General features: G+C 41.0%; 1 protein-coding gene across 1 annotated transcript in view; it reads left to right on the plus strand.

The window, feature by feature from the left end:
• Positions 1–21,088, plus strand: part of LOC131074641 (tripeptidyl-peptidase 2) — a 284,234-nt gene that overhangs the window by 55,418 nt on the left and 207,728 nt on the right. The window contains exons 10-14 of the mRNA XM_058011296.2: positions 6,155–6,238; positions 6,364–6,551; positions 7,712–7,886; positions 8,005–8,126; positions 8,313–8,392. Of these exons, the coding sequence (XP_057867279.2) occupies positions 6,155–6,238; positions 6,364–6,551; positions 7,712–7,886; positions 8,005–8,126; positions 8,313–8,392 (649 nt within the window). The remainder of the gene's footprint in view (positions 1–6,154; positions 6,239–6,363; positions 6,552–7,711; positions 7,887–8,004; positions 8,127–8,312; positions 8,393–21,088) is intronic.

The raw sequence follows: 21,088 nt of genomic DNA on the forward strand, positions 1-21,088 counted from the left end.
TTACCTTAGATGATTGCACTAAGCTTGTGTCAAATTGTTCATTGATGGTGAGACCTTGCCTAGTAGGATTTCATTGAATCGTTCATTGCCTCTTGCATTCTAGGTAAGAAGAGAACTTCGAAACCTTATTCCCCTTTGTCCTTTTTTAGAATCTTTATTAAATTAGATCAAAAGCCATATTGCAAAATCCTAAGTCATTGGCATAACCTATTCCAAATTCATGATAAGATTGATCGATCCGAACAATTGTTTAAGTCCCCAAGTGAAAACAACAATTCACATCAATCACTGAACTTATCTACACGTCAAGACTTGACATTTCGTAACCTTGGAGTTGTCTCATTTGATCACGAAGCATAGAATTTGAGAGACTTTGTTCAAGAGAGGGTAAAGTACTTTGGTATTTTATTCTATGTTCGCATGTGCATAAAACACACGTCGACACCACCCCATCTAAGGTAACTTTGTGGAGCCACGATTTAAGTCTCTGTGCAATTTACTTAGAGATAGCCTTATACACCAATTACAAAGGACGATAGGCTTGAATAAATCCACATAGTTGGCTTCTTCTCTTTTGGGGATGAGAACCACAAAAGTAGAATTCGTTGCTTTCAACATCTGCTTGCTGCTTTACGTTTCTTGCACTACTTCCAAAATATCAATAGAATTCAATCAAGAAACCATTTGGATTAGGAGCTTTCCCTTTCTTAATCTCAAATACAATGTCCTCTACTTCCTCCAAAGAGATGGGCCTAACAAGTAATTTAATCATTTCGTTAGAGACAATAGACGAGATACAATTTAAAACAAGATTCTCCTCAAGCTCTGCTAGGGGTAAGTCTTCCGTGAACAAGGAAGAAAGATATTGATAAGCTTCCTTTGAGATATCTTGAAAGGAGGATACTCTATTACCCTGAGATGAAGCAATAAAAGTAATCAGATTTCTTTGCCTTTTGGCTTTGACTTAGTTGAAAAAAAAGCCATAGTTTTGTCTCCCGCTTGTAGCCATTCAACCTGAGACTTTTGTTTCCAATAAATCTCTTCCCGCAATTCCCACTCTGGCAACTCCCCAATAGCTTTTGATTCTTCATGGACTCCTTTGTGAGGCCATGCTCCCTAATATGCTTGGTTATAGAATCCAAGTGGTTCTGAGCATTCAACTTGGCCAATAAAATATTTCCAAAACACTTGCTCCACCACCCTACCATAAGATCATGCAGTGAGGGTTCTTGCAACAACATAAGATGGACTTGAAAGGAGGGGTTCTTATTGACACCAAGCACAAAAGTTGTGAGTTTAATAGGCCAAGCTAGAAGCTAGAAGCCTGAGAGTTTATTTGGCGCTTCAAGAGGCTATTAGGCAATAAACACGCTATTAGCTAATAGCCTGTTTATTGCCAAGCTAGAAGCTAGAAACTTGTCCAATCTCTCAAAAATAGATTCCTTGCCACATCTCCTGTTACTCCAAGTGTTAGACATTTTGTCATTGATGTCAAGTGGTTTTGCCTATGTTATTCAAGCTAGAGGATTACTCAAAGCAGTATTGGATTAAGTTTGAAGTGCTTTTCTAGCTGCTGTTTATTCATTAGATTTTCTTAATTTTTGGTTGAGCTGTTTGAGGTGCTTGAGGTGCTTGACCTGCTTCAGCTGCTTGGTTGGCTGTTAGCTTCAGCAACCTACATGTCTACTTTCTTGCCAAGTCAGTTCTATTTGCCATATCAACATTCGAATAATCAATGAGGTTTGATTTCTATGAGGTTTAAATATGTCGGCTAAACACTACGTTGTGATGGTTTATATGGAATCAATGATCAACGTTAATAGTAGCCTTTTGTAATATTTCTTGTAACGTGGCAGATTGATCATTCCTTGGTTTAAAGGTTATATTGCCAAATGTTTTTGCTGTCAGAGCATATTAAATCGGCACCTTGTATTTGGTGTGCTGTGTTAAGTTCTCTTGACTAATCCTGGGATATTGCTGTGTAAAGGAGGCAATGAATTTTTGCAAAGGGAATCGTTTTTATTTTGGTGCCAGAATAGACTGCATTGGCTATTTTAATGTGTGCGTGTTTTTTTAATGACTGGGCTCATTGGAGACAACTTGTTAATTGGGACATGCTTTCAAATATAGGATTGAGTTTTTTATGGATTGGAGTGGCTGTTTTTAATATAAGTCGTGCAATTATTTGGAAAGAGCTATCGATACTTCAATTTGCTGGGCGTTTTTATCTGAAACGTGAAAATTTATTCTTCCTATTTTGGGAGTGCGTGGTTGCTGTGTTAGGTTGCGTGGATATTTTTTCCAGAATCATGCTGAGGATGTGTATGGTGTAAATGGTGGAGCAGTTTGAAGGAATACGTTTTTTTGACCATTCAAAATTTTTGATACTTAGCCGATATTGTTTTAAAAAACATATGCTGTGCAAAAAAGACGTTTTTTTGTGTGCTATCGACTTTCATCAAAAGATGGATTTATATGGGCTATGCATAGAAGTGATGGGTGTGCTGCTTTGCGTTTTCTTTAAAGCTGGGAGTTTTCGTGTTTTCAGTGTGTCGTCTCTTGTGTTGACTAAGATGTTTGATTTTTCTACGGTGAAGATATATATTTGAAATTCTTGGTGTTGCCGATATAGAGTATGAATAAGATATAATATTTTGAATAGAATTTTTTTTAATGGTTCTGTGAGAATAAATAAAGATTGGGGCTCTGTTTTTGACATAGCAAATTCAAATATATACATGCATGTTAATATGGTGGCTGGGTGGTGGCAATAAATTGAGGGTGCTAAGTTTCCAGTGTGTGTTGCTGTTATTGCAGGAGATTGTTATTGTTTTGTCAAGGTGCTACTTTTTGTGCAGTAACTTATTTCTTCTTGGAGTAAGCTGATCACTTTAATTATATATTTAGTGCATGGTCTCTGTTATTGGGTTATCAAGTACAGCTATGTATATGCAGAGATAAAAAGTTCAAAAATTATCTATCAAAGTTGGTTTTATGATTCAGATGTATTTTCAGAATCTATGTCTTATTTCTCAAATTGAGGTTGGTGCCTCTTTTTAGGTGGATTCGGTACTTCCTTAGTGCAGGTTGTCTGTGAGTTGGTGCTCACTGTTTAGAGCTGGGTTGGTGCCCACTGTTTAGAGCTGGGTTGGTGCCCACTGTGAGTTGGTGCTCACTTTCTGTATCCCTGAGTTGGTGCTCTTTTAATGAAAGAATCATTTTATACTGTGGTTTTTTTACCCGAAAGGGTTTTCCACGAGAAAAATCTTGTGTCCTTTTCTGGTTGGTTGGTTCGTGTGTTTGATTTGATTTATTGGTGTCTTTAAAAGTTTAAAATTGTTAAATATTGATTCACCCCCCCCTCTCAATATTTACTGTGTGCTCTTCACCAAGTATAAGCGACATTGCCTGGCTTTATGTCTACTAGGTCCAAAGAAAGAATTTTGTCTTTAAATACAAAAGAAGAGGCCACAAGTTTGTCCACTCCTCCCCGCCTTTCCTCCTAGCATTGAAATTACCAGCCAAGATCCAAGGAAAAAGCAAAGCAAGGGAACAAACATATCGAGTATGAGCTAAAGCCGGCTTTTACCAGGAAGATTAGTCGGTGTATAGACATTATGAGAAAGAAGACTTCTTCAAAATCAAAACTAGATGCAGCTATAGTCATAGAACATCTACTAGAAATCCACCAAAGAGGAGAAATCTAATGCAGATCCCACATACAAACTTGGGAGCAATAGTAAACATGGCCTCTATTGAAAGCATAGATTCTTGAATAAACACAACATCTAGTGAGTACGTTGTAATTAGGTCCCAAATAGCCTTTTGTCAAGGGATGTTGTTCAAACACCTAGCATTCCAAGATTTGACAATCATTTTTGGGAATTGGAGAAATGTGAGTCAATGGTCTTAACTGACCTTGATCCAGCAATGTCTCACCCATAAACTTAATTTTGTTCTGGTCTCTTTTTCTGCAGTCCTAAGGTGGGAGGGGTTCCATTGCTTTTCTTGAATCTCCAGCCTTCAAATCTGATGGAGGAGCTATAACTGCCAATGCTGAACCTTCTACCTACTCAATTGATCTATTTGGTTCATGAACACTACACGCTGCATGCAAAAAATCTGTCTCCATATGTGCAACAAGAGGATCTACCTGTAAGATGACTTGGTTGACATCATCTCCAGGTATCAACCTATCGATCATCATAGAATCAGCTTCAAGTAAAAGATCTTTTGGGGTGACCTCCTATTGGTCAAATTCTTCGAAGACATCAAACTTGTTAGAAAAGCCATCATTCTGCCTAGCCTTGAGGGCCCTCTTTTGACCCCTTTCCTTGTTATGGGATATTACTGGAATAAAACCCTCCTTATCTACCTCCCCATTTGTCTTTAGTGCTTTTCCTTTGTCTAACCTCAACGCATGGCGCGAGGAGGCACATTGGATGAAACCCTCAAAAGTGTTAATTTCAGGAGTTTCCTTTGTAAGTGCCCATATTCATGACAGATGCAACAACAAAATGGTAGAGCTTCATAATCAAGATGTTGAATCCACGAATTGGGCCCAAGTCTAATTTCCAGCGAATCTGGTAAGGGCATATTTCAATCAATTTCAACACAAATATGAGCATAGGAAATTACCTTCTTATTCTGTGTTTGTTGTCATGGACCCACATGTTTGCCAAGTAGCAAAGCAATCATATGTAGATTGTCATTCCTCCAGAACTCTAGCAAAAACCAAGGGAGTCGAACCTAGATTGGGACCCTTGACATGAGCTCCTCTGCCAGATTAAATCCAGCATGCCAAGGCTTTATAAACAAATCAACCTAGTTATAGAAAATGGCCTCCCCTCAAAGGCCTTATTGCGGTCTGCTAGACAAGAAAACACCACCAAGTAATTATTCTCTGCCAGCATCATCTCCATATCTTCCTCAGGTTCCAAGTCTTTCGAGCCCATGATTCCAAGAAGGGAAGAGAAACTCAAATTCCAATAAACTTACATATTAAAGCATGATTGGACAAATAAAGTACATCTTCTGCAACCGAGTCCGGTTAAATCACCAACACCAGTTGAGCTTCACTTCAAGCACCCATTCACCGTTGGGATTCGTGGGCTGCCAATTTGAGACCAACCCTCCCCATTTTTTGAATTGCTTGAAAAATTGCCTACACCTGCATAGATGGCTGGGGACAAATCCATCCCAGTCAAAACCTCATAAAAAGACAAATTTTGCCCAATATGTTGACCTCCTAACGAAGCCATCAAACCACCAAAAGGAGGAAAACCCCCCCCCAGTCAAAGCTCCCGCTGTGTACACACCCACCTTACCCAAACCGCATACCCATGTTGCACCCACAACTGCCCACAGCCACGATACCCAAGCCCCAAAGCAAGCAGCCAAAAAAACCCCCTCAAAGGGCCCACAGAACAACGACCCTATGCCCTACCCTGCACAACAAACACGTCCCCATAGACCCCAACAAGCACCAGCAACAAAGGAAGAGGATGCAGCTGGGGCTTGTCTGATCCTAGCGCATGATGCCCAAGCATTTCCGTCCTCCATCCGCAGCAGCCATTTAGGGTTTTTGATAAATTAAATAAATCACCTATACAGATTTTATAGCCTATTTTCAAGAATTTTTTTGTATTTTATTAAATTTGTCATATTCCAAAATTTTCCAAAGGGATTCAGCAAATTTTGTGACTTAGCTTAAAAGTTTGTGTTCCCTTGAAATGAATGTCAATATACAAATCAGAAAAAGTGCAACTGTTCCTCAAATTTTATCTTGTCATTCTTGAGCGATATGACAAGATTTACATATTCCAAATTCAAAGTTCCTAGAAATTGTTTCTACACGAGTACTGCTAATTTGAGATAATGCCAAAGGCCACACAATCTGAGAATATGAATATTCCATTAAATCTCATAAAACTGTTTTTAAATCTTGCTTAGTCACTTCATCATTAATGTTATAGGACATATCCTGATTACATATTGTTATAAATGGTGTAATCATATGAAGTTAGATAAGTATTAATCATTATTTTAGGGTGATACAGTGTTTGTGTTTTACCAGATGATTACTCATGGGCTATTATTGTGTTTTTTTAAATCGAGATTATGTCTTCATCTAATATATAAGTGGTACTGTCAGAACAAATGCGATCTTATTAACATGAGTTATGGTGAGGGTACCATGCTGCCTGACTATGGACGCTTCATCGAGTTTGCAAATGAAGTATGTGCTTGTTCCACTATCCTGTTTCATGTGCTTTTAAATGATTATGTACGTTGGGTACTTTGTTTTCAAATGTAATTTGCAACTGTTAACAGCCATTTGCAATTGGGAACTGTTATCCACAGATTGTAAACAAATATGGGGTAATATTTGTAAGTAGTGCTGGTAACAGTGGACCTGCATTGAGCACTGTCACGGCTCCAGGTGGCACAAGTTCAAGCATTATAGGAATTGGAGCTTATGTTTCACCTGCCATGGCTGCTGCTGCTCACTGTGTGGTGGAACCACCCGCTGAAGGGCTTGAGTACACATGGTAAGATAATGGGATTTCATTTACATCGATACTCACATTTGCCAATTTGTCATTTAGGAATTATTTTGAAAGTTACCAAGATCAATTTACTTTTGTTCAGGATAGTAGTTATGAATAGTAAGCATCATTAGAGATTTCATGCTCCCACAGTCCTTAATATTTAGGGAAAGAAGCTTTTATATAGTTGTTCAGAAAGATAATATTTCTAAATAGTAAGCTTCATCATAGACGCTACAGGCGATAATTATTTTAATATGTCATTAAAAACATATTGTTCACTTGGTATTTTCTTGGGAGCTCTGTTGCATTTTTTTCAGAACAATTCTCATTCAGTTACCTACTTTAAGTATCTTAATAATAATGAATGCAATTATTTGAAGCAGGCTAGTGTAGTATTTAATCTTTGGCATTATATAAATGGTATCATATAGTTGCAGTATCCATAACTTTCCTTATAGAGGGGATTTATTATAGACTGGTTAACCAATTGGGAAATCTATCATGGAAAGAGGTTTATAAATGTTTCTTTTCGTAAAATTTCTGACATACAAATTGGCCCTTGGATTTTGAATATATGGAGTTGGAATTCATGATTTGGGGTCAAGCATGATATACTTTTTCATGACACCTAAGCTTCCATCTTATTCACCAAAGGAGACCTACTTTCTGGTCATGTGGATTAAGGTTAGACTACTGGGTTTGTAGTGGATTGTATTTGTGGATGCTGACAAGTTTATAAGGTTGAGGATAATTCCCCAGGTTTTTAGGATATTTTAATTTTAATTTTTTTTGTGTAATAGCAGGTTGATGCAATTAGTGCATTTGAGTCATGCTGAATCATTGTGATTAAGTATGGCAGAGCATGTGTTTTGAGTCTCGAGTCTTCTTCACTTATAATGCAAGAAATTGCTTTACAATGTGCATACTTGAATTCATACCATGGCTGATGCCCGCTACTGTCATGCCCATGAATTTGTGTTGATTATGACCTTTTAGCCCCATGTATTGTTAATTGGAATTTTCATTTTCTAGCGATAAAGAACAAAATTCTAAATTGACAGTGTGAATATGGTTTTCATCAGCCAGGGATTCTTCTAAAAGTTAACTGTTTAGATCTTTGGAACTGACAAACATTCGTATATGCTATGGAGAATTTTCAGGTCTAGCCGTGGACCCACTGTAGATGGTGACTTGGGAGTTTGTTTAAGTGCTCCTGGGGGTGCTGTTGCTCCTGTCCCTACATGGACCTTGCAGCGACGTATGCTAATGAATGGCACTTCTATGGCATCTCCATGTGCTTGTGGTGGTGTTGCTCTTTTGCTCAGCGCCATGAAGGTGCTCAGATTTTTTTTTCTCCAGTAATATCTACTTAATCTGTTTAATGTATCAAGGATCTTGAAGTGATTTTAGTCTCAAAATGCCTAGTTAAGATTTATCTGTTTCTTGTGCATAGGCGGAGTGTTTTCCTATCAGTCCATACACTGTACGTAAAGCCTTAGAGAATACAGCAGCTGCTATTGGTAACAAGCCAGAAGAAAAATTATCAACTGGACAAGGGTTGATGCAAATTGATAAGTACATTTATTGTCTAAATGCCATGATTTATCATTTATGTATTAATAATCCATTATCTAGCTGTAGGAACTTAATTGAAAAAACACAAATTGTTTGACACAAACGTGTTTATTATGGCATACGTCTGCATTACATATTTATAATTTGTTTGCAGTCATATTTAATTATCAATATCTCATATTGCAGAGCATATGAGTATCTAAAACAATGCAAGGGTATGCCTTCTGTTTGGTATCAGGTTCAAATCAAAAGGAGTGGAAATTCAGGTAATTAGAGGAGAATATTTCTTTGATCTTTGGTCAAACTCTTCATGACATTTTTAGTAAGGTTGGCATGGCTTTTATATTTAGCATATTTCTATGTATATTTGAATGCAACCATTGATATACATAGTTGAAATATTTCAAATAGTATCATCCAGACTGCAGTCTTCTTTTGTGGTACAGTGATACCTAAAAAGGATTTGAGAATCAGGTTGAATGTATGCTTTATCATAATTTTTTCCTTTGAAGAAAAAAGTATATATAAATAGATACTGCTTATCAACTATTGATTGCTATGCTTCTAAAACTAAGCTGCTGCTACTTCTGGAAGTAGGATTCCACTCACATCGAGCATGGACAATGCAAGTTTCTGAATTGTCCTGTTTATGATTTGAAGTTGTCTCATAGGCTTAAATTATTATAGACCCAAAGTGATCTGTGTTTACCCTCTAGGTGCAGTTTAAAACATACAGACAGAATGCTTAACGAGAAACAGTAATGCCATTGATACCAGATGATAATATCAAGCTAACAGAAAAAATACTATTTCCATTCATAATTGTGTCCCCTTACAAGTTACCTTACATGGTATATAAAGGTACCGAGGGGGTGCGAGGGACAACCGTCGCACCTATAACTACCAACCCTCGGCTACATTACTAACAAAGTACTACCTAATTAATTACTGTTTATTCCCGTACAATATTACCGCCAACATCATCCCCCCCCCAAAAACAAGGTCGTCTCTTGACGACTGAAAAACAAAATGGGATGATTAACAACATAGAATTCAGGATTGAGAATGGGGTGGAGGAAGCGTCCCTGGTGAGGAGGGTGCCGATGCGCGAGGTGCGGCTGTCAAGCGAGCCCGTAACTCATAGACCTGCTCAGTCCTCAGCTTGAGGTCCCGCTCTGCAACCATCTGGCGCTCCATAGCTGTTTTCACCATCATCGCCACCTCCAAGACCTCTTTATCCTTCTGCTCCACCATCTCTAAGGCACTACCCAGGCGGCTCTCCAACATAGCCCTGTCCTTGTGGGCTTCCTCCAACCGTGCCCCCAAGGCATCCCTCGCCGACCTTTCCTCGGCTAACACTGTGTCCAAGCTAGCGTGTTCTGCATCCCATGAGGCCTTCTCTCGAGCCAATTGCTCTTTGTGCGACTCCTCCATCTGCTGGAGTCGAGTAGCCAACTCTTCCCGTGCCAACACAACCTCCTGGCGCTGGGTCTCGGTACTCTCAGCAATATACTGCGTCCTCCGCAACTCATAGTAGGTCTCTCGAAAAACCTGCTCTATCCTCCGCAACAATGACTGTCTGCTGGTCTCGCCATCCTACTCCGGGAGGCCCCAATCCTCCACATCTGTAAGGTCTCCGTAGTAGGCCATCCACCAGACTCAAAACACTGCGCAAAGTGTGTCGTGCACTTGCCCTTCATAAACCCCAGTAGCTGCTCCAACTCTTCATCTGTCCGGGCATCTCCTTGAGACCTGGCAGAGGCTACCATCCGCTGGGCTCTGATAGCCATATCCGCAAGAAACTGCTCCAATTCCCTGTCACCCTCCAGTCTTCGAGATGCTTGGACACCGTGCTCCTGGGCATCCTCGTGAGGGCTCTGCAGTGGCTCGTCATGAGGGGGGCTCTGGATCAACTCCTCCTCCTGCCTGGGACTCAACACCAACTCACGAATGGGTGAGTGGTCTCTCTGTACAATCCGTGAAGCTCTGGTGAACTGTCTCCAACCAAGTCCACAATCTCGTGAGGGCTCGGCTCATGCCGTGGGGAGAGGACCGCTGCTCCAACCGGTGCTACTGGTGTCATTTTGTACTGACACAACCACACACTCATATCCGTCTGAGAAGGCGTACCACTCCCTCCAAGATGCTTTGTTGGTACCGTAGCCTCCCTACCGACCGTCCCACCATTGGCCCTAGCCTCTACTGCTGCCTGGGACTCCTGTCGTCGACCACCAGAGGCTTTGGTAAGGCTACCAATGTTGCAATCACGTGTGGAGGAACCATAATCACTGGTGCCCGACCTTGCCCAAAACCAGGAACTAGCATTGCCAATACTGCTGCTCTAGGCAGAGTCCGAGTGGCACTTTCACCCGAGGGTCGTGTGGTTGCTGGCACAACTAGGAGAGGTGGAGGTGGGGCTGTCTGCTCAATTGCAGAAGATGTTGCCCCCGTCTCCTCCTCTACCTGCTGTCCGCCTCTACCCACCATTCTGAAACTACTCTTGGTGGCCTGTGATGTATCACTGGAGTCCTCCTGTGCATTGGCCTCCTCACTCGGGTCACTAGTGTCGAACTCTGACTCTGTCTTCGACTCAGACACCACTACTCGCCGCTTCCGCTTCTTGCCTGATTGTGTATCTCCACTGGGTGCCATGATATTCAAGTGAACCCAATAAAATATAGGCGGCTGCCTCGGGTGTACACGGCCTTGTGGTGCCAAGTGTTGTGTGTATGGTGAACCTTGAAGGCGTACTGCATCCAGGAAGAGTGCAATCACAAGGTAGGGCATGTAGAAGGTTCTGTGCTAGAGGGTCATAAATTCCTCCATCCTATCTGCCAGTAATGATGCCCAGTCGTATACCATGCCATTGCGGATGCCATTCACCAACACCACCTGTGCCATGGCAATGTTTGAAGCCCTACTCGCTCCCATCAACACATCCAGAAGGCACTGCCATATCCCCTTTCTCAGGAATGACTTCTTCAGACCTCTTCCCTTGCTGGCATGCTGGAGACTATCTAGTTCGGCTTGTGTGAGGTCGTCACGGCACATCAACTTGAGGAGTTCATCTTTTAAATCTGGGGATATTTTCTGCCCCTTGTCCACTTTCTTTCCTTGTGCTCTTGGAATACCAAAAACTCGTAAATTCTGTGGAAGCGAAGGACACCGTAACCTGGTGGTGTTCGTAATCAAATACCGACTGTCGCCTGTGTGGGTCATAGGCACCAATCATGGCCCGTAGCACAACCTCAAAATCGTTAATGCAAAAGATGGGCATCTGGATGGCCCACTGTACCTGTGCCTTCAGAGGATCATCATGCGGGGTCTCATTCCACCATTTCCTACAATCTACTCCACTCAAACCCTCGAAGGTAATGGTGTCCATGGTCACATCATTCTTCCTTGCTATCTGTTGCTGCACTTTGGGTTGCACCTTTTTACCTTTGCTTTTGCTGCTGTCAGCCATGCCGCCCCTAACTTTCACACCTGAAGGCAGAATCCGAACAACTTTCTTGTTTGCAGAGGTTGACGACACTATAGCAGGTAACTGCCGCAACTGTCTTTGCCAATTCTTTCCACCGCTAGGGCCATTAAATGATTTTGCTTTTGTCTTTTGTGCCCTTTTTATATTAAAAAAATAGGGCTAGGGTAACAAAATTCTGCACGTGCTTTTACTCTCCTCCAAACGTGGGCAGAATTGTTTACTCTGCTGGGCGATGACTTTATTGTTTTTCCCTTCCTTCCCACCGTCCGGGTCTGCCTTCTAAATGCCTTCCCTCGCCGTACAGACAACAAGAATGTGGTGCTCTGTGTACGGTAATAGAGATCGTACGATGGCAGTTTTCCATCCCTCAAATGCCCCGCCATACGGTATTGGTTATTGCTGTGCGGTGATTGTCTCCTGCTCGCCGTACGGTGCAAATTTTCATTTCCTCTCCATTGTACGATTTAATATGTGCTGTATGGTGATGCTTCTTCCCTCTGCCTTCACCGTACCCCACCGTACGGTTAGTATATCACGTGACACCCGTACGACCGGTAATTGCCGTGCGCCAACCTCTTCTTCTTCGCCGTAGGATCAGCAAAATTTTCCACGGTCACCTTGCTCCAATTGCCTGCCGTACATATACCGTACAGAGTTGCTCTTCAATGCGTTTTATTTCGACTATCGTACTTTTTCTATCCAATCACAGGGAGCAAAAACCATATATGCCGTACGGGTCTCCTTCCCTTCCTTCCTTACGGTTTGTAGCGTGCGGTGATTTCCTTCTGTTTTTACTTTTCGCCGTATGATAAATATATACCGTACGGTATTTCATTTCGTCTCTTTTTTAAAAATTTTTAATTTTTTTTTTTAATTATTTATTTATTTATTTTTAATTTTTTTAATTTTTTTTTTCTAAGTACCTCTTTGGGAGGATTCGGGGTCGGTCAATCGCCTCTGCTTATGATATGGTTTTAATTTCGACCTATTGATGCTGCCTGCAGCCTCTTGTCCATCCAGTGTCCACAACTTCATTGCCTCGTTCTCCACCACCTCTCTGACTTTATATGGTCCTAACCATCTTACCTTGAATTTGCCTAGTTTAATCTCATTAAGCCCATTATATTTCAGTACCAGTTGTCTTGGAGCAAACCTCATTCGTTTTAAGTGCTTGTCGTGCCACAACTTCTTCCTTTGTTGGGCTGCCTTCGTAGCCCACTGGGCCATCATCTCATCCAACTTGTTCAAGACATACAACCTCTCCTTCAGGCTCTCCATGTCCCCCAGTCTGTTCTCGATTGCAATGCAAAGGCTTGGCACCATGAACTCAGCTGGCACAACAGCTTCTTGTTCGTACATCAATTGGAATGGAGTCTGGCCGGTGGTCACCTTGTAGGTTGTGCGGTAGGCCCACAAGACCACAGGTAATTTTTCTTCCCAGTCTTCTCCCTCAACACTGCAAGACTTGTAAATCACTCCCACGAGAATCTTGTTGGTAGCCTCCGCCTGCCCATTGGCTCGCGAGTAATAGGGGCTGGACAATGAATGAAAAATTTTGAATTCAGTAGTGAGGAGCTTGATGACATGGTTCACAAAATGTCCACCCCTGTCGTTGGTCAACTGTATAGGGATACCATATCGTGTAATGATCTGCTCATAAATGAATCTTGTTGTACTTACGACCGAGTTATCAGGCAGGGACCGCGCTTCAACCCATTTGGTTAACTATTCTATGGCTACCACAATGTAGCGGCACCTCTTGGCACGACTGGCCTTGAGTGGCCCAATAAAATCCAGCCCCCAGCGCTCGAATAGTTCTTGAGCATGCGAAGGGTTGAGGGACATGAAATCCGTCTTCAGCGGCTTCCCGACTCTCTGGCATGTATCACAACCTACTACCCATTCTCTGGCATCATTATACAATGTAGGCCACCATAGGCCCGCTAGCAGCACCTTTCTTGCCGTAGTGTCTAGTCCCATATGGCCTCCCACGGGCCCCTCATGTGCCTCCCTTAGAACGTTTGACACCTCTTCCTCCATCACACACTGACGCAACACCTGGTCAAGTCCCATTTTATACAACATTCCATTAATCAACTGAAATGTGCGGTTTCTCAACACGAGTTTCCTTCGTTCTCCAAGTGGCATACCTTGCGGGAACATAGAGGTGGAGAGATATTCCCCGATGGCAATATACCATGATGGTAGTACTGCGATCTTGAATAGGTGAGCATCTTGAAATTCATCATTCACCCCCTCTGGCGGCTCTCCCGACCTAATCTGGGACAACTGATCAACGATCACATGGCTCTTGCCTGGCCGTACAATTATTGTGAAAGTGAACTCCTGAAGGAGCAGTAGCTACCTGCTTATTCTGCCTTGGATAATGGGTTTATTTACCAGGTACATCAACGCCTGGTGATCCACGTAGAAAGTGAAGGGTGTTGCCAGCAAGCAGTGCCAAAATTTTTGTACGACATAGACCATCTCGAGGGCTTCCCTCTCGGTGGTACTGTAGTTTTTCTCGGCTTTCGACATCAACCGACTGGCAAAATAGATGGGATGATCCAACCCATGTCCCCCTTCTTGTGCTAGCGTAGCCCCAATGGCATAGTTCGAGGCATCCACGTGTACGTGGAATGGGTGCTGCCACCAGTCTCCTCTTGATTTCTTCAAATGCTCCCCCTCGTGCCGGTCCCCATATGTACGGTTCGCCCTTTCTTGTCAGTTTGTCCAGTGGGAATGAAAGTTGGGCAAAGTTCTTGATGAACTTCCTGTAGTATCCTATATGTCCCAAGAAGGACTTGACTCCCGTCACATCAATGGGCGACTCTGTCTCTACAATTACCCGTACCTTATCCGGGTTAGTTTTTCAGTCCAGCTTTACAAACGATATGGCCCAACAACTTTCCTTGTGGTACCATAAATCTGCATTTCCGCAGATTCAAGGTGAGCCTGGCCTTCGGCATCTCTCCATGCACTCTCTCAGTGCCACCAAGTGAGCGTCTTCGCTACTGAAAATCGACCAGTCATCCAAAAAGGCTTTAAAATTTCCCACAGACATCTTATCGAAGATGTGAAGGACTATCCTTTGGAATGTTGCCGGAGCATTGCACAACCCGAACGACATCTGGTTGTACGCATAGACTTCGTCCTCCACCACAAAGGTGGTCTTCAACTTGTCCTCAGCTATCGAAATCTGATTGTATCCGGAAAAGCCGTCCAACAATAAGTACATTTGATGGCCAACCACCTCCTCCAGGATGCTGTCTGTGAAAGGTATAGGGAACGGATCCTTGATGGTGACTGCGTTGAGGCACCGAAAATCCACGCAGATGCGGATCTGGTTGGCCTCCTTCTTCAGTGAGATCACAATCGGCGAGACCCACTCACTTGTCTCCACCCGAAATATGATGCCAGCCTCAAGCATCCATTCAATCTCTTCGTTCACCTTGGCAGCATAGTTCTTATTCATTCAGTACGGCCTCTTCCGTACCGGTTGGGCTCCTGGGACCAATGGTATCCGATGGACGCACAATTCTGGTAGGACCCCCTTTCAGATCCTTGTTGGACCAAGCGAACACGTCCTTATATTCCATGAAGATTTTGAATGCTGTGGCCTTCAGCACCGGGCTCCATTCGTCTCCTACCCATATATTTCGAGGGGTGGTAGTGTCTCCTAAGTTCATCTCCTCCACGGTGGGGTCTTCGTACCTCATTGGTCTGTCCTTTGAAAATTCGTATGCCGGAACATCATTTACTTTGGTGTCTCCCTCCTTATACTTGCTGTATTCTGGCGGGAACTCCTCCTTCTCACTTGGCTTGTCCTCAATTTGCAACATGTGATAAGCAGAGTGAAATACTTCATAATATTCCATTTGCCAATGGAAGAGTCCATTCAATGAGCAGATGTCATCTTCCGAACAACCGTCGAGTTCAAGCTCTCCTTCATTATTTGGTTCCCTCTCGTCTTTGCCTTCTTAGGAATCCCACTCCCATCTATTTGAGTCCTCTGCAATTAAACATAATAAATTTACAAACATACAAAGGATTTTGGAAGAAAATGTAAAACTTTCAAAATAAATGAATAGAAAATGGAATTTTTGCATACAAGAAACAAAAATATCTTCAAAAAAACAATCTTACCTTTTACAACAAGCTTGAAATGAGCTGCAAACTCTTCCTATCCAACTCTTGATGCACCAAATCCAAACACAATGCAGCCCCAATGTGATAAATGGAAGAAACCTTGAGCTTCCTCCTTGCTGGTTTTTCTTCAATGCACCCTTGTTTTTCTTCAATGCACCCTTGTTTTTCTTCACAACTCACTTTCCTCCTCCTATTTTTCCAAATCATTGAAATGAAGTTCACTTTTAGGGTTGGAGGATAAATAACATCAAAAAAAGAAATTAAAAAAACTTTTAAAAATGCATTTTATTTGGCCTTTTTTTTGGCCTTGCCGCCGGCCGAGTCCCAGGCACGGGACTCGCCGAGTTTGGCGAGTTTTTGCCAAAGTCGCCAACTCGGCAAGTTCGCCCCTTGGACTTGGACGAGTCCAAGTCCGAGCTCGCCAGACTCGGGGGGCATAAATCGGATTCGGACTCGCCGAGTTTGGCGAGTCCGGGGCGATTTTCCGATCTCTGGTTTTAATGTTTTAAATCTTTCCAAAATGGAAAGTTTTATTTTTCTCTCAAAATTTCATCCTTAGCTAAGGAATCTACTAGAACTTTCTTTCAAATTGAATTTTCTTGAATTTTTGAAAATATTTCTAAGTGTTGAAATTATCTTCCCTTCGAAAATAATTCTAAGTGCTGGAAAATATTAAAAAATATTCATGTGTCAAAATTATTTTTCCAACCCGTTCATTGATTGACCCTTGATTCCATGTGCAATTTTTTCTGTCAAAATTATTTTTCCTCTAGCCAATTTTGTTTTTCACCATGGCAAGTTGATCGTCTTCATGTTTGATCTTCAAATCTTGGGCGAATTTTCATGTCTGTTCTAGGCATCTTCAAATATTCCATTTATGCCTAGGCCAACTTTGGAATGTCTGTGTTTGATCAAACTTTCAAGATGTTTGGACAATCTTCCTTGGGAAATTTTAATTTCTTCTTCAAAGTGTGCTTCCAAGTTGTTTGGACAATTCTCTTTTAACTTCATTTTTGCTTTAATTTTCTCTTTCATGTCTTGGTTTAGTCGAATTTGGATAGGTTTGACCATCCAATTTAATTCTATCCTTTTGCTCTTTATTCTTCTCCTTGTGGGTGAACTTTGTCTCCAATCTGCCAAGTCTTTTTTTTCAAACTTTGTCTTACTTGCCAAAAATCGTTTGCTTTTCTACCTTGGTGGACTTGGAAGCATGTTAGACAACCTTGTTATAATCTTTATTTTCCATGTCTTGGCGAACTTGAAGGATAGCTTGCTAGGGTGGACTTGAGATGTGTTTAGCCATGTTGGACTTTACCCATGGTTTAGCCATCTTTTTATGTGCCTAGCGGACTTTCATGCTTGTTAGACCTTCCTTACTAGGGCGGACTTCATTTTCTTCTTGACATCTTCATCTTCTAAGGTTGGGTGAACTTCATAAGCTTTATGCCATGTCTTTGATCCTTGCTTTGCTTTAATCCTTGGTGGTCTTGAGCTTTCATTAGACATGCTTTCTCATGCTTTGGCGGAGTTGGAAGCTTCTTTGCCAACTTTGTTTTGACTTTCACCATGGCAGTCTTGAAGTGCTTTAAGCCATGTTGATTTATGAGGGTGGACTTTATAGCTTACAAGCCAAGGTGGACTTGGAAAGCTCTTTGCCATTCCTAAGTGATCAAGGCAGACTTTTAATACCTTTGGACATTGAACCTCATGCCTTGGGTGGACTTTGAAAGTTCTTTGCCAATTCATGTTTTGATCATGCTTTATTTTGCTTTTATCCTTCTCCTAGAGGTCGGACTTGGAAGACATCATGCCAACTTCTTTTTAGGAGGGTGGACTTCATCATTGATTGGCCAACTTTGGTTAGGAGGGTGGACTTGGATCATGCTTGGACATCCATCTAGGTGGACTTGGGGGCCTCTTGGACAGGGCAGAGTTTGAACCTTCTTGGACAATCCAAGGGCGGACTTCATCTTCCTTGTGCCATGCTGCTTCATTCCATCATGGGCGGACTTTGTGTATGCTTTGCCAAGGCGGACTTGGCATGCCTTTTACCAAGAGCTAGGGTGGGGTTTGAAGGTGCTTGGACATGTTTGCTTGGCTTAACCTTAACTATATGTAGGAGTTTGCTTGACCCTCGCCATGAGTTTCTTAACTGAAGGTAGGAGTTTAGCAAGTGTGGGACAACTTGTTTGTGCATGGGCGGACTTGAAGAAGACTTGGACATCCAAGTTGATGTGCCATCTTCGAATATGCTGACTTCAACTTATGTCTGCCATTCTTCCCTTGGGCAAATTTTATCTGGACAGCCATGTCTTGACACTTATTCAAACTGTCATGTCCATCTCTGACTTTCCATGTTCATACCTGGATTATCTGGAACAAAACTCTAATTAGGGTTTCCACCTTGCTTTTTACACTTAGAGACCAAATTTTTCGATTCTGAGAACATGGGCAGTAATGGAATGGCCTGAGGATCAAAACCCTAATTCTAGAAAAAAGCAAAAAAAAACATAACCCTGCTTTTTGTACGAGGCAAAATTTTTCGAATTTGAAGACATGGGCACTGACCAAATGACCTAAGGAACAAAACCTAGGTTCTACTTTCAAAAAAGCAGAAAAAAACAAAAAGCAAAAAAAGCAAAAAGTGAAAAAAGCAAAAAGCAAGCCATAAAAGCAAAAAGCAAGCAAAAAAAGCTGCTTCCTAGAATGCGGCCAAAGTGCCACAAACAAAACTTTCTATTTTTAGAAAAAACCAAAAAAGCAAAATTCCTAAAAATAGAAAGTTGTCAAAAATGACTCAAAGCAATTGCGATCCTCGTCCTTCAGACCTTCTAAACACTTTGCCAACATTCATACGCAATTCTGAGCAAGATTTCACTACTTGGCTCGGGATGACTTCAAAACTCTAACTCAAAACTCTTAGAGAAAATAGATTTATGAAACCACAGAGCTAGGACAAAGTCCTAAAAACCAAAAATAGGGGGTCCCCATCTGCGATGTGGTGATGTGTGAAATAGGTCACAAAAATATGCATAGTGTTTTTATTAGAGAACTTATTGCTTTGTACAGAGTGAAAATCAAGATATGAATATCACTGTAACATCCACATCAGGAGCTGACTCTAAAAAGATTCTCTAACAAACACACTTTGCATATGCAAATCGTAGAATCAGAATGAGAGATATATAGTGATACTTTTCACTTCCAGTGTCAATCTATTCACCTTTTTTGAGTAAGTCCATCATTGGCCTTAGGCATATCCTTGATCCTATCATGGACTCTTACAATTTGTAAATTTTTTTCTGGAGAGATAGGAGAGAGATGATATCCCACCTAATGGCATGGATAATCTAATAATATTATAAATCAATTCTATAGGAATCCCCAATACAAGTAATTCCTCATTGAAACTCAGCTGATGTAGAATTTTGACGAATCATTTTGAGAGCTCCCATGGGAGCTACTATCTGATAAAGCAACCATCGAAATGAGAGGAGCAACAGTGTCAGGATCTAGAACTTGTAAACTGTAAATTCTTGGCATCATTAAGATGATTCCTGAGGGAAAAATCTAGGGAGCATCCAATTCTATGTCCAAGTCAGATGACCTATTGATGAGTTTTGATGTTCAAGGTAAATACAGTTATTGGTGACTATTAATATTATTTGGACATTTTGTATGAGTACTAGTATTAGTTAGAGGTTTTGTATTCAGCCCATATATGTTATGAAAATGATTGGGTTATAGTTATATGTAATGTATGTGGGTATACTTATATTTTGTAGTTAGTTATGTGCCTGATTGTTTGGGGGGAAAAGGAAAGCGATACAAGTTAGTATTACAAATAATATGTTAATGACAGAACAATAAGTTCTCTAGATTTTAGAAGTAATGTTAATGGCAGAGCAATAAGTTCTCTAGTATTTAGTAGACATTCCTTTGACAATTTGTAACATAAGAAAAGAAGATTGCTTTAGGAGAACATAACATTAAAAAAAAATGATGCTGAATTTGCTAAGGACTTCAGCAGATGTAGATGGATTTGAAAATCCTGCACATGAGTGGCCACACAAACTAGCAAAGTGAATATTATTTTGATCCTGTCATGGATGTTGAAAGTGTGGATGTGAGTTAGGCTTCATAGTTTTGAGGCAATGCTGATATGATGCCAAAATATTATGAGTCAAAAAAACAATTTGAGCTGAAAAATGTTTACAGAGTGAAAATCAAGATATGGACACCACTGTAAAGGGAGAAGAGGAGGATCAAATTGTCTCTTTGGTGCAAACAAGAGCAGATTGAGAAAATTAATGCATGCAGCATGATCTAGTTATATCAACCACTAGGTAAGAGATTAATGGTATGATATTTGTTAAGAAGTACTGCAAGCTTAAGATGTAGCAGTTATCATAGGAAAAATAACAATTGGACAATCATAATGTGTGGGATTGTTTCTGATAAGAGGCAAGTATGATTGAACTCAGCCAATATTAGGGGAGGTAGGAACAATGATGCAGGTAGATTCTTTCTGATAGATAGAGGTCATAGGTTCCAAGTTGAGAGTGATGGTAGAAGTCATAAGGTATTGTAGACGTAACATTGCTTGTGGATGCAGTGGGTGTGAAGTGGACAGAGAAGAGGAAACACAGTGAGGTTGTAATTGTGTAGGCATAGCTCAAAGAGTTGAAGAGATTGGTCATAGTGGTATTCAGCTTCACCTCATCTTTAGTAGGGCACCAACCCCTATAAGTTATTGCTACATCAACACAACTTCAAAATCCATCAAAGAGTGTGGAACCTTCTTTGAACCTTCTAGTGTCTTATTGAGTGTTGGCACAGAAACTCATCATTCTTGACTGGGGGCTAGATGATGGCCTTATTTATGTTATTATTATTATTGGTTGCACTCTTGTGTATTAAGTATGCATATCATGAATAAAATCATGAAATTTAATCATAAAGCACATAGGCATGCATTTAATTTTTGGTTAGTCATTGATACATATGGTTTGGACCGTGAATTGATCCTGGAGCTTTGTTTGTATGTTATGCTATTATTTTTGTTGCCCATGATTGTTGTATATGTTACAAGTTACATTACATGAGTAAAAGCAAATTTTTTCATCAATTTTTGTGAGTTGTTATTTCTATATTTTTGCTTTGTTCTATTTCCTATAAGACAACTATTTGGTTCATTATTGTTTATTGAACAAATGTTCACCTTAGATGATTTGACACATAAATATTTGGGTATCGTATGGAAAATCTCAAATGATAGGTAATCTGACTTTTGGAAACTTCCTTTTTGAAAGGTGGTTTATGGAAATGC

The sequence above is a fragment of the Cryptomeria japonica genome, chromosome 4 (genome assembly GCF_030272615.1).
Source record: "Cryptomeria japonica chromosome 4, Sugi_1.0, whole genome shotgun sequence".
Classification (NCBI taxonomy): domain Eukaryota; kingdom Viridiplantae; phylum Streptophyta; class Pinopsida; order Cupressales; family Cupressaceae; genus Cryptomeria; species Cryptomeria japonica.